The 13,896-nt window shown below is 43.1% G+C and overlaps 1 protein-coding gene across 1 annotated transcript in view; it reads left to right on the top strand.

Moving 5' to 3' along the window:
• The first annotated feature begins 386 nt into the window (after positions 1-386).
• Positions 387-13,896, top strand: part of LOC126252834 (guanine nucleotide-binding protein subunit alpha homolog) — a 68,480-nt gene continuing 54,970 nt past the window's right edge. Inside the window, exon 1 of the mRNA XM_049953775.1 lies at positions 387-866. Within this exon, the coding sequence (XP_049809732.1) occupies positions 387-866 (480 nt within the window). The remainder of the gene's footprint in view (positions 867-13,896) is intronic.

Here is a 13,896-nt window from a genome sequence, read left to right as displayed (position 1 = left end):
TTTACGCTCATCTAAAAGTCGGAATTTATCATAGTTGCGAATGGTAAAGATGAAACATGAATATCATTTTCGAACAATAAAATAAGCGTAAATACCATGTCAGTTTGCCGTGTGGGGATGATGTTCCATAGAAAGCGTTGTGTTTTAATTCTTTTATGTCTATTATAATTAACTAACATATAGGCTTTGATTATTTTCATTCACGTTGAAGTTTGGGCGTCAGCGCTTTCGTTGTTAAGTGAAATTATTATAATTTCACCACAACAATTCGCTATTCATTGACACTGGGCGTTTGGCGTCCAATGGTACGTCGGTCTTGTGACGTCATGAAGCTAAACAGTTTCTGTGAATGCTGGGTGATCTGTTGAGTAACAGTGTTAGGCAAGATGGCGGCCGGTGTGCGGTCGTGTGCTTGCTGTCTGCAGTTTAAATTTAGTCCTGAAGAAATAGAACAGCGACACAAGAGCCAAGAAATTGACAGACTTATTGAAAAAGACAAGCAGACGTTCCGACGGCAAGTGAAGCTGCTGCTGTTAGGTGCTGGTGAAAGTGGGAAGTCAACTTTTCTCAAACAAATGCGGATCATCCATGGGGTAAAGTTCGAACCTGAACTTATTAAAGAATATCAACAAGTGATATATCTTAACATTGTGAAAGGTATGAAAGTTTTAGTTGATGCGAGAGACAAATTACAAATTCCATGGGAGAAGCCAGAAAACAGTGAAAGTGGAAAACACGTCTTGAGTTTCGAAAACAGCATGATTCTAGATGCTAGATTGTTTTTACAGTACGCATCGTCTCTAAGTAACTTGTGGAAGGACGCTGGAATAAGGCATGCCTACGATAGAAGAAGCGAATTCCAGCTTGTAAGTATATCGTATTCTAAATATTATTACTTTTTTATTTGGTAACTGCATGTTTTAATCGTCCCAGTAGTGAGAGCTTGTTAACCCAGTAGATTTTTCCATTGTTTACATTATAATAAAGTCATGGCATTGGGTGATTGTGAAGTGGAAGTAATGACTGGTAGGAGCTAATGCCAGCGTAATGTTTGTGCAGTTGTGTGACAAGTACTTTGTTCCCGTAGACACAAATATTAAAGTGTACTTACAATATTTCTCATATCTTTACCTGGATTACTAGCTTAGGCCTATCAATAAATTCAATTTTATGTCCCCTTTGATAATGAATGAGGAACAAAATCTAGCTTGTTAAAGTTCATTTAACATTTTTTCCCATTGTACTGCCCATAAGTGGGTGTGGCATTGTACTCAATTTTCCTTACTTCTTTTAAAAAAAGAACTTAGTGTCTTTGAATACTTCATGACGAATAGAAATGCTTCTGTTTGCAGTTCAGTTATGGTACTGAGAATGATCAATCTATTATTTAATTTGTATTATAGCAATGATTATGTGTATCATAATCAAAGTAATTCTTCATACCTGTGCTGACTAGAGAAGTGAGAGGGACTTGATAATTAAGAGACTTTACATTGTAATGTAACTGTCATTGAGAAGGCTTGTTGTAAACCTTCCATTGCCCTTGTATGTAATTTGGACAGTAATTCATGACCAACAAATTGTCACGTGTCCCTAGATGCAAAATTGGTCTTTCTATTAATAGAGGCATTGCTTGAAATTCGGTGTAATTTGTACTTTAGTCTTTCTCACCCTCTTTGTTTTGAACAAACATGTAATAGCCTATGAATTAAAATGAGTGACATATGACTCACTGATACCCTGTGTAAAAATTGTAACCGCATATGTGCTAATGATACTTAAATGGTCATTACCATTAGTGGCAGAAAACTAGAGAAATATGTGAGAGGATACCGCTTGTGAAACCTCTTTGTGAGTAATGTTTTTGGATTTGCATGTTCTGTACAAAATAAGCCTACAGTTGGATGAGAGGATAGTCACTATAAGAGGTTTATTGTGTACGACTGGTTAGTTAACATAGAACATGATAGAGCCTCCGAATAGTACGTTGTTGAAGGTGATGCTGTAAGGCATCAGTTATACATGTAACTTTGTGACAAGGTCGATTCAAGAATGGTATCCAATCCTTTTTTATGAGTGACTGAGATGATTGCTATTTTTACATGCGTAAACATGCTCCATGGAATGACAAAATGACTCTCCTATACGTTGGTTCTGTTGCATTTCTAACTTGCATTCAGTAATAAATTTTTACTCTCAGATAGTAGCAGTGCTTGCCGAATATACAATTCCATCTGGCATATAGCGTGGAAGACTCTCAATTCTTGTGTTCGTCTAAGTGTGTTCTGTGCAAATAACCTGTGCCCTTCAGTTGTTCTTAATGAAATTACCTCATTTGCTTGAACATCATGTTCTCTATTACTTTATTGTTGATATCTGTATTAGGCATAGGCTACATTATATCAAGACAGTGTAAGTAGAACCCTGACAGCCCACACCACTGTTGCCAGCTTTTAACTGCAGAATGTTAATGGCTGTATGCGAAAACCGCAGCCGTCTACAGAGTTTTGACAACACGGAGGTGTTGCCATAGCGATGTTAACAAATTTGTGTAATGTTTTTGGTTGTGGTAGGCCCTTGAAGCTGCCACGCCCAGATTGCTACTCACAATATTGCAGAAGTTTCAAAGGTTGCTACTCATTGCTCGGAAAATTTTGACCACCACAATCTTTGTACACTACCCTCTGCCAATTACAGTACAGTTCTTGCTACACCTCGACCTAAGGTGGACATGGCTATGCAGATGTATGACTTTATTTGCCTTGGTTGTGGAATTGTCCAGCTCAATAGCCACACCCTCATCTTCACCTGCTCCAGGTGCACACTGTACCAATAAACCTTCACCTGAACTAGTGAAATTACATGCCTCGCAAACAGAAGTGAGGAAATCCAAAGTGGAGTACTCCCGCAATGACTTTCTGCATACATCTAGCCAGCTAACGTCTGGGTCTGCGCCTGACAGATTCCAAGGCTCTAAGAAGTTGAACAAAGGTAGACAATCTTCCCACCTCAGCATTCTTCTTCAGCTGTGTCACAACCCAATATCCTCACGTGGCCAATCTCTGTTTTGCCTGGGTAATTTGCCAACAGCCAGTTTGTTGGCCAACCGAAGGCAAGTACCGACATCTCTGCGGAACTGATGGACCAGGATCCTCCAACCTCTGAACCTGGTCGTTCTGCATGTTCGAATTCTGGCACTAGGAAGCCACTGCCGTGATTGTCCCCTTTTTTGACCCATATCCTGTCTATCATCGGATATGGTTATTCTCCAATAGAACATTCGTGGCATCAGATCCAATAGGATTGTATTACAGCTCCTCTTATGATCATACTGCTGTACTGTCAAGTTGTTTTGTCTCCAGGAAACAAAATTATGTCCTCACAATCGCTTTCATCTCCTACACTTCACTTCAGTCAGTTTTGGTCACACCCCTAAGGTGAGGACTCTGTCTCATGAGAGAGTCATGTTGTCCATTGAGGATGATGTCTATAGTCACACAATTTCCTTGCTCACCCAGCTTCAAACTGTTGCTCTCCCTCTTTCCCTTCTCAGTATCACCTTCTCTCTTTGCAACATCTACTCACTCTCGTCTTCCTCTGTCTCCAGGGCAGACTTTTTGCAACTTACTGCACAACTTCCTTCTCCTTCGTTGCTGCTCAGCGACTTCATTGCCAACCATCCCTTTGGAGCTCTCCACACCCGTTTGAGAGGCTCTCTCTTAGTGGATATCTTCATCCAACTCAATGAACATGGGTACCCACGTTTCTCTCTGACTCCCCACTCCTTTTCCCACTTGGACCTTCGATCTGTACTGCTCAGATTGTTTGTCATCTCTAATGGTCTGTTCTCTTTGACACACACTCAAGCGACCAATTCCCCTGTGTCATTCATTTGCTATCGCCTATCCCATCTGTGTTTTCAACCAACTGGCAATTCTCCGAAGCTTACTGGCAGCTCTATTCCTCACAGGCCATGTTTGCTCAACATTCCTGCATTGATGACCAGGTAGAATACCTTACAAACGCTATCCCTACTGCTGCAGAATCTTCCATACCTCGTTCCTCTTCCTCACAGGTGGACTGAGGTATGTCGGAACACAATATGCATGCGGAGATGAGCTGTCCGCATTTATAAACGCCATCCCAAAATGGCGAACTGTATCCGTTGTACACAGTCGTGCGCAGTGTCAACACATTTTCAGGGATGGCAAACACCTAGTTGGCTTCCTTTCCAAAGCCCTTTTAACAGTTTTACACCCTCTTCTGCTGTTTGGGGTAATCTCCATTGGCGCTTAGAAACAGTGGTTCATTCCCTGCTTCCTAGTTTGACCAAAGCAAACAGTGTCATTGTAGACCATCTTGATACCTCTAACACTTTGGTTTGATATCTTGCAAACATTTCAACAATGTCCACTACCAAATGAAATGGACAGCGGTGGCAAGTATGATATCTTTCTCCTCCCAGAATCATGAATTTTACAATACTGCTTTTTCCATGAGGGAGCTTCAACATGCACATTCTTTGTCCCAGCCATCTGCACCAGGACCGGACGACATTCACATTCTGATGTTGCAACATCTATCTCCTGAGGGCCTATGCTTTCTGCTCCATAGTTGTAACAACATTTCGGCAGGTGGCATATTTCCCAGTCACTGGCATGAGGCCATTGTCATACCCATAGCTACACCCATTTTCTGTCACCAGTAGCATATGCAAGGTTATAGAATATATGATTAATGGTGGGCTGGTGTGAAGGTTTGAGTCTTGGAATCTCACCCCTAATGCCCAATGTGGATTCCACAGGCACCACTCTGCAGTTGATCATTACCATGTCAACTCATATTACGAACATTGTTTTTGTGAAAGTGCCAAACTGTGGCCATGTTTTTTGATTTGGAGAAGGTGTATGGCACCCGCTGGAGGATGGGTATCCTCCGTATTATGTAAGAGTGGGGCTTCCAGGGTCGCCTCCCCCTTTTTGTCCGGGAATTTTTAAGACTGTATTTTTTAGGTACATGTGGGCAGCTCTGTCGGACACTTTTACTCAAGAGAATATGATGCCTCAGGGTTCTGTGTTCAGCATCATCTCATTTGCCATAGCCATTAACTCTGTTATGGATTGTCTCCCAACAGGTATCTCAGGCTCTCTATTTGTTTATGACTTTGTGATCTATTGCAGCTCCCATTTAAACTGTCTACTTGAGCAGTGCCTGGGATCATGTTTACTCGTGGCGCTTTTCTGCTGACAAGACTGTTTGTATGAACTTATGGTGGTGGTGGGAATTTCTTCCCCCATCCTTACATCTCGGCCCATTCCTTCTTTTGTTTGTTGACACATCGAAATTTTTGGGACTCGCGTTTGATAGGAACCTCTGGTAGTCTTTCCACGTTTCTTACCTGCCAGCACGTTGTACTCGCTCCCTCAGTGTTTTATGTGGTGCCACGTGGGGAGTGGATCGACCATCCTCCTCCATTTAAACCAGTCCCTCATCTATTTGAAACTTGATTATGGATTTTTAGCCACTGGTGCCTCCTATACTAGGCCTATAGTCTGTGTCATGTAGGAAGGCAGCCCAAATTTCAGCTGTTCTGTGCATTCCCCTCCACTAGCCACTGGCAGCCAATAATATTCATTCTCTTTCTGAGCAGCTAGCAGTCAGTTACAGCCAGACAGTGAGAATGTCGCTCCTATATTCTGCACAGTTGCCGTACTTTGCGACAAATGAATTATTCATTCAATGGTCATTTTTTTAGCAGTATAGCTGTGAATGTGTATCTGTAAATATTTAAATGTGATTAAAAAAGGTCAGGTGATGGCAATAAATGTCAAGTGCTTCACAAGCAGGTGAGTGGGGTTATTTACCGCATTTATAACCTTTTCAAACATGAATTTGAAAGCAGGTCTCCTATTATTGACATTTGAAGACACAAGAACGGACTCCAGAACCGTATGTTGTTGGCAAGAGAATTGTAAATGAAAGTGTCAGAGATATAGGAACCGTAGAAAAAGTTGATCTCGTGTCATCTGGAAAGCGACGAAATTGCATGGAACCTGTAACACAAATGGATGTTTTCAACAACGTTGTTTTAATGTGCTACATGTGAATGATGAATGAGAAACATAACAAAAATGTGTTAACAGTTATGCAGAAGAAAATTGGCTTCAGTGGTAATTGCTTCGTCAGTGTAAAGAATTTTAAAAAGCATTGGTTCCATATATCTTAAGAAGATAAGAAGATAGTTTTTAGTTCAAAGAATTGACTTAGGTGCAGCACGAACTACATCCATTCATGATACATGAAGAGGAGGTAGTTCAACAGTGTATTACCTTGATGAAACATGAGCCAGCAAGAGTCATTCCAAGATGATCTGCTAGAAAATTAGTGCTGGTACTAGCGGTTTTAAAGTACTCATAGGAATAGGTTCTCGAATAATTATTCTGCATGCTGACTCATCTTCATGTTTTGTTTCTGAGAATAAACTGGTATTTATATGTATGATAAACAGCAGTGACTACCGTTCGGAAATGAACACTGTCAAGTTTCATGGCATGCTTCACAATTCTTGTTGTACCTTGCTTCTAAGTCAGTCATTTCCAGTCATAATTCAACTGCTACAGAGAAAACACCAAGTACAAACATCAGAAAAGTGGATATTTTTCCCTGGCATAAAAATAAAAATTTTAAGCACAGTATAAACCAGATTTGTGCTGATCTCCTGCGGCTCATTAGTTTATACAAGTCATGTGACAGAACGTACAAACTTGACTTCCTTGCATGTGAATGGGTCTCACAGTTTTGTGTTTACACGGGAGTCACTGTCATTGTAGCCCCATGGAATTAATTTGGGTGAAGGATTAATTAAGGCTATGTGGGAGATTAAAACAGAACATTAAAGATAATGTACACTGAATCGCTTAGTGCATTAGGCAATAGACAACATCCCACCTGTAGCATGGGTACAGTCTGTGCGACATGCTGAAAAGCTTCAGAAAGAAGAATTTGACTGGGAAGTGATGATGGATATAAGCCTTGAACCTATAATCGTAAATTTACAATCAGATTGTTCAGAAACACTCAAATAGAAGTGGTGGTGGTATTATGATGTAGACTTTGGAACACATTAATAATATTTCTTAGTTTTAAGACTATTTGTTTAAAAAATGTGTTTGTCAACATATCAGTTGAATACATAATAATGAGAACTTCCTAGCCTTTTGATTATGACTTTGTATCCTTTGAATTATGCAGCCTATAATGTGCAACATACCATCCAAGGAGAAGTTAAGCTTCTCCCACCATGTTATATGCTGTAATAACATGTGAGAATGCGGCTGGATAAATTCATCAGAAGTCTGATACTTCCACATGCAAACCTCTGTCATTTTCAAGGCACGAACGGGATAAGGCCCTAAAATGTTACTTGTTGAGATATCAGAGGTTTTCGATGTTATCAGTCAGCATTCCATGGAGTTATTTGCAGATGATGTTTAATTGTTTGCTTGTTAAATGGTTTATAAATGCAGTCTGTCACTATAATGTCAAACGAGTTACTTTACACTCATAATGCTTGTTAACAGCGAATAATATGACACCTTACTGACCACTTGTTGCGATAGTCTGTTACATTAGTCTTTTCTACCACTAATTCTTTTTTATGCACAGTGATTACACTTAACTATAGTCAAAACACACACGGGAGAGAGAGAGAGAGAGAGAGAGAGAGAGAGAGAGAGAGAGAGAGAAATTCACGTCTTCACAAAACTGTGTCAGCTGTTCTCGTCTCCCAACGCCACACAGAGTAAATCCGTGGCGCCGGTGGATGCAACGTCTTCAAGACGTGAATTAATATTTCTCTCATGACGATTGATAGAATTTGTTTTTAATATTTGCTGTTCCCCTCATAGATTTGAACGTATAATATGATGTACCGTAGGCAAATGAGCCTGACTGTTGTCCACAGCAGTGCAGTTCGGCAATGTGCACTTTACCTGCTCTCTGCTGCTCCGCTTGCACGGTCCTCATCCTTGCATGCTTCCTTAATGCTCTGGCTCTATGTGAAGAAGCGCCATCCTAAGTGACGCAGGCTATAGTCCCGTTGAGTCTTCATGCTGTGGCTGCTGACTTAATATTGCCATACCTGTGGAATATTCTCCTCAGTCGTTATACGAACCATCTGTCTTCTATGCCCGGTCATCCATCCTATGCTTGCATTTTTGATGATTCCCTTGACTGCCAGTATGGGCTGTGCCTGTCATCTGTGTTGCCTCCAGGAGTTCCTGGATTCGTGCCAAGGTATGTGTTCACTTCGGACTTCATTTGCTTCCTAAGGACACTACTATTGGCCTGGTGTATCATAGCAAGTTTCTTGCACTTAGCAGGCTGCTTGGGGACACTGTCTTCGTTAACACCGACCAACCGTGGTGTCGGGTGTGCTTCTGTGCTTACCGATAATCCTTTTCACTATCAATTTCTTGACCAGTGCTCTATTTTTATTGTGGAGCTATACACCCTTTATCTGGCCACCCAGTACATCCGACTACATGGCCTTCTCAGTTGTGTCATGTACTCAGATTTTCTCAGAGTCTTCATGCTCTGTACCCAGCCCACCCTTTTTTTACTGTGGATCCAAGAATGTCTCCAATCACTGTGCGGGGAGCCAACGTGATGTTCCTGTGGGTTCCTAGTCATGTCAGCTTGCCAGGGAACGAAGCTGCTGATGCTGTTGCAAAGGCTGCAGCTCTCCTCCCTCGGCCTGCTAGTCATTCTGTCCCCTCGGATGAGCTCCTTGTTGCTGTCTGTCGACATGTAGTATTGATTTGGAGTGCACAATGGTCTTCTCTCCAGAGGAACACACTCTGGGACATTAAACCTTTCCCTGTTGCATGACCAACTTTCTCTCAGCACTCACGTCACAAGAAAATCATTTTAGCTCAGCTGTGTATAGGACACTGTCGTTTTAGTCACCACCATTTATTAAGTGATGACCTTGCCCCACTCTGTACCTACTGCTCTCAACCCTTGAGGGTGCACCACTTTCTGATGTGGTGCCCATTTTTTTAACTGTTTACGCCTATGTTTGCTGTCCACTATGTCAGTTGTTTTAGCAGATGACACACATTCTGTAGTCGCATCTTAATTTTTATTTTCTGCAGTGTCATGACACACTGACTCGAGTATAGATGTGATTGTATATTTCGTGGAGCATCATTAACTGAATAGGTAGTTGGCATTGGAATAAAAATGGGAGGCTTATGAGCATTACCAAGCTGGTGTATGATCATCAGCTTTCAGTGTGTGTGTTTGGCATACCTGTATGACACAATATTTTGGAAAATTGACTTAGTTCCATCCGCAAGTGTTCCTAATGACAATATATTTTTGTGTGTTCTATGTTACACATGTGCACCCACCAGCTGTTGAGGTCAGGCCTTTGGCAACTGGGTGTGGCTTAGTTGACAAGGTGGAGCAGGAAGTGAAGCATCAGAGCACAAGTTATAACGATCAATCAGTAGGTCACGCCATGTTCAGGGAACAGCTGTAGCAGAGGCAGCATGTTTTCATGACAGTTGGTGCGATGTGAACAAAACTACTAATTCACAGGTGTTTTGCTTGGAGCAACTTCAGAATTCACTTAGCAGTAACTGATGGTGTTCTGGTGTAACATCAAGTGCTGGCACATCGGCCTGGAATGTTACAGCAGTGAGGGCTGTAAGACGATGTCAGCCATAGTACACTGACCAGGACAACACCAAGACAGGGGCGGAGAGAATATAAGCGCCGTGGCTGGAGTGGATGACGAGCCATCATTCAAACGCTATAGCAATGTCTTATGAACTGTTTTGTTTTGCTTGCATTGAAAGTGTATATACCAAAGGACATTGATTATTTACATGTCACCATTTGCTTGCGGCACATCTTTGTCAATACGCAAAGTTAAGTATTGTCAATTTAACTTACTGTAATAAATTCCATTAATATAATTTTCTAGAATTGTTGTCTAGTAATCTGAGAAAACAGCTTCCCAGGCACCCTATAGTAGATGAGTGGGCAGAATACTATGGGTGTCCTTATTTATAAGGGAGATCTCCAATTCCTTTAGGATATAATCCCAGGCTGTATTGGCATGTCAGAACACTGTGGTCCAGTCATTATTCATGCTACGTCCTGTGGAGAAGTAGTGCGCAGTAACAGAGCACCTGGCCTGTACACGAGAGGTGCACAACACACGTGGGTTCTCAGAATTTTAGCAGTAAATGTCTACAGACTTTTTTACTTCATTTGCTACCAAGTCTCCATCAGCAAAGAAGCATTAAAAGTTACGAAATAATTTATAACCATCTGTTTTCTGCAGTACTGTAAACATGAAATATATACAAAAATAGATTGAAAAATGATAATCATGGAATTGGGATACAGTTTTTTTTTTTATAAGATCCAAATGTCTTGAAACTAGCCTTACTATCACATATTATCATGAATAGTTGAACATTTCATTATATTTGCACACTACATATGACACTGGAAAATTTTAAAAAGATATAATTCAGTGGATTCCCCATTTCTAAATGTAATTAAGAGGTTCGCCATTAAACATTATTAAGAAATGTTGGTTGGCTGTGCTACCAGTATATGGATTTTAATGTTAGTACAGAATGGAATTATTTGAATTAACCTCTGGCAAATCACACTGCTTGAATTGTAGTTGCAGTTAAATGTTTAGCGTAATGACCTAGACTTTAGCATTCCGTAGAAAGCCGAATTTTAACGCCAAGTGATTTATTTAAATATTACAAAGAAAATGTGTATTACACTCCTGGAAATTGAAATAAGAACACTGTGAATTCATTGTCCCAGGAAGGGGAAACTTTATTGACACATTCCTGGGGTCAGATACATCACATGATCACACTGACAGAACCACAGGCACATAGACACAGGCAACAGAGTATGCACAATGTCGGCACTAGTACAGTGTATATCCACCTTTCGCAGCAATGCAGGCTGCTATTCTCCCATGGAGACGATCGTAGAGATGCTGGATGTAGTCCTGTGGAACGGCTTGCCATGCCATTTCCACCTGGCGCCTCAGTTGGACCAGCGTTCGTGCTGGACGTGCAGACCGTGTGAGACGACGCTTCATCCAGTCCCAAACATGCTCAATGGGGGACAGATCCGGAGATCTTGCTGGCCAGGGTAGTTGCCGTACACCTTCTAGAGCACGTTGGGTGGCACGGGATACATGCGGACGTGCACTGTCCTGTTGGAACAGCAAGTTCCCTTGCCGGTCTAGGAATGGTAAAACGATGGGTTCGATGACGGTTTGGATGTACCGTGCACTATTCAGTGTCCCCTCGACGATCACCAGCGGTGTACAGCCAGTGTAGGAGATCGCTCCCCACACCATGATGCCGGGTGTTGGCCCTGTGTGCCTCGGTCGTATGCAGTCCTGATTGTGGCGCTCATCTGCACGGCGCCAAACACGCATACGACCATCATTGGCACCAAGGCAGAAGCGACTCTCATCGCTGAAGATGACACGTCTCTATTCGTCCCTCCATTCACGCCTGTCGCGACACCACTGGAGGCGGGCTGCACGATGTTGGGGCGTGAGCAGAAGACGGCCTAACGGTGTGCGGGACCGTAGCCCAGCTTCATGGAGACGGTTGCGAATGGTCCTCGCCGATACCCCAGGAGCAACAGTGTCCCTAATTTGCTGGGAAGTGGCGGTGCGGTCCCCTACGGCACTGCGTAGGATCCTACGGTCTTGGCGTGCATCCGTGCGTCGCTGCGGTCCGGTCCCAGGTCGACGGGCACGTGCACCTTGCGCCGACCACTGGCGACAACATCGATGTACTGTGGAGACCTCACGCCCCACGTGTTGAGCAATTCGGCGGTACGTCCACCCGGCCTCCCGCATGCCTACTATACGCCCTCGCTCAAAGTCCGTCAACTGCACATACGGTTCACGTCCACGTTGTCGCGGCATGCTACCAGTGTTAAAGACTGCGATGGAGCTCCGTATGCCACGGCAAACTGGCTGACACTGACGGCGGCGGTGCACAAATGCTGCGCAGCTAGCGCCATTCGACGGCCAACACGCGGTTCCTGGTGTGTCCGCTGTGCCGTGCGTGTGATCATTGCTTGTACAGCCCTCTCACAGTGTCCGGAGCAAGTATGGTGGGTCTGACACACCGGTGTCAATGTGTTCTTTTTTCCATTTCCAGGAGTGTATTTATTTTGTTTAAAAAGAAGATAAAGCCAAAGTTGATCATAGGATCAATGCTACTTTGTGTCAGTTGATGAAACAAGACTTCGACTTGACAGTGTGTCAAATGATAAAGTATCATTTGTGATCAGTATTGATTAGACTGGTAAAGTAATTATATAGACGTTACACCCAGCCAGTATACCACTTGTGATTATGAGAGATAGTGGATCTGAAGTGTTTCTGCAGTTTCATAGGAGCCTAAGTTATGCTTATTTCATGTGTCATTGTGGAGCTGTTCAGTCCTCCTCCTGGGCCACTGGAGATAGGTGCTTGCCTTTTCTTTGCCACGATGCGAGTTTGGCAGTCACATCGCCCTGGCTGCATTTCACCCCCTCAGAAGATACCTGTTACTTATTTGATAGCAGACTGAGTGGACCTGGCACTGTTTTGGAGGGACTGGAGCAAGGAAATGTTCCCATCCCTATCCGAGATTGAACTCAGGACCTCCAGGACCAGAGTCTAGTGCTTTAGCTGCTAGACCACCACCGCCACATACCTCATCAAAAATGAAAATTGTTGAGCTGCAAGTATCTTTCTAGATTTTTTCACTTGACACGGATCAGCCCTATTTTATATGTGCAGTATGTACGAGGGGTGCCCGTAAAATAAGGTTCCCAATTTTTTTTTCACAGTGTAAAACATGTTTATTTCATGAATGCGTACATTTTTGAAAAGTGCAGACTTTAACCTATTTTCCTACATAGTCGCCACTGAGGTCAATACATTTTTGCATGCGGTGTATGAACTTTTGAATGCCCGAGTCAAAAAAAGAAGCTGCTGCCAAGTCACACAGCTACCTGAGAACCACTTCTTCCAGCTCTTCTCTGTCGTCGAAATGCGTTCCACCCAGGTGTTTCTTCATGTCGGGGAAGAGATGGTAGTCACTTGGTGGCTAAGTCCGGGCTGTAGGGTGGGTGTTTGACAATACCCCATCCAAATTTTGTGATGAGCTCGTTGTTGGCTGTAGCGGTGTGCGGTCGAGCATCATCCTGATGCAAACGCACCCTCTTGGACAGCATACCCCTCCTCTTGTTTTGAATTGCACGGTGCAATTTTTGCAGTGTCTCGCAGTACCCGGCAGCGCTGAATGTTGTACCGGTGGGCAAGAACTCGCACAGCAATACCCCCTTCCTGTCCCAAAACACTATTGGCTTCACTTGGCCGACACTTTACGTTTGTTTGAATTTTCGGGATCTCGGCGACTGTAGGTGCTTCCATTGTTTGGACTGTTCTTTGGTTTTGAGCGTGCAGTAGTGCACCCAAGTTTCGTCTCCAGTGACGATGGAGTTGAGGTATTCCTCGGCATGAGTTCCATGATCTTGAAGTAGTTCTTGGGCCTCTTCAACGCGTTGATGTTTCTGGTCTTCAGTCAGCATTCTTGGCACCCACGTCGCGCAAACCTTAGCGTACCCTAGGTGCTCCGTCAAAATCTTGTCAATAGAGGTTTTGTTGATATCAGGGATCATTTCGTAGAGCTCATGAACCGTCACTCTTTGATCTGAGAGCACCGCTGCCTCCACTTTTGCAATTGTTTCGTCGGAAACAGATGGCCGTCCAGAACGCTCCTCATCGTGGATGTCAGTACGCCTTTTCTTGAACTCTCTGCACCATTTGCGCACATGTTG

Source organism: Schistocerca nitens, chromosome 4 (genome assembly GCF_023898315.1).
Source record: "Schistocerca nitens isolate TAMUIC-IGC-003100 chromosome 4, iqSchNite1.1, whole genome shotgun sequence".
Classification (NCBI taxonomy): Eukaryota; Metazoa; Arthropoda; class Insecta; order Orthoptera; family Acrididae; genus Schistocerca; species Schistocerca nitens.
This window is presented reverse-complemented; position numbering and strand designations above follow the sequence as displayed.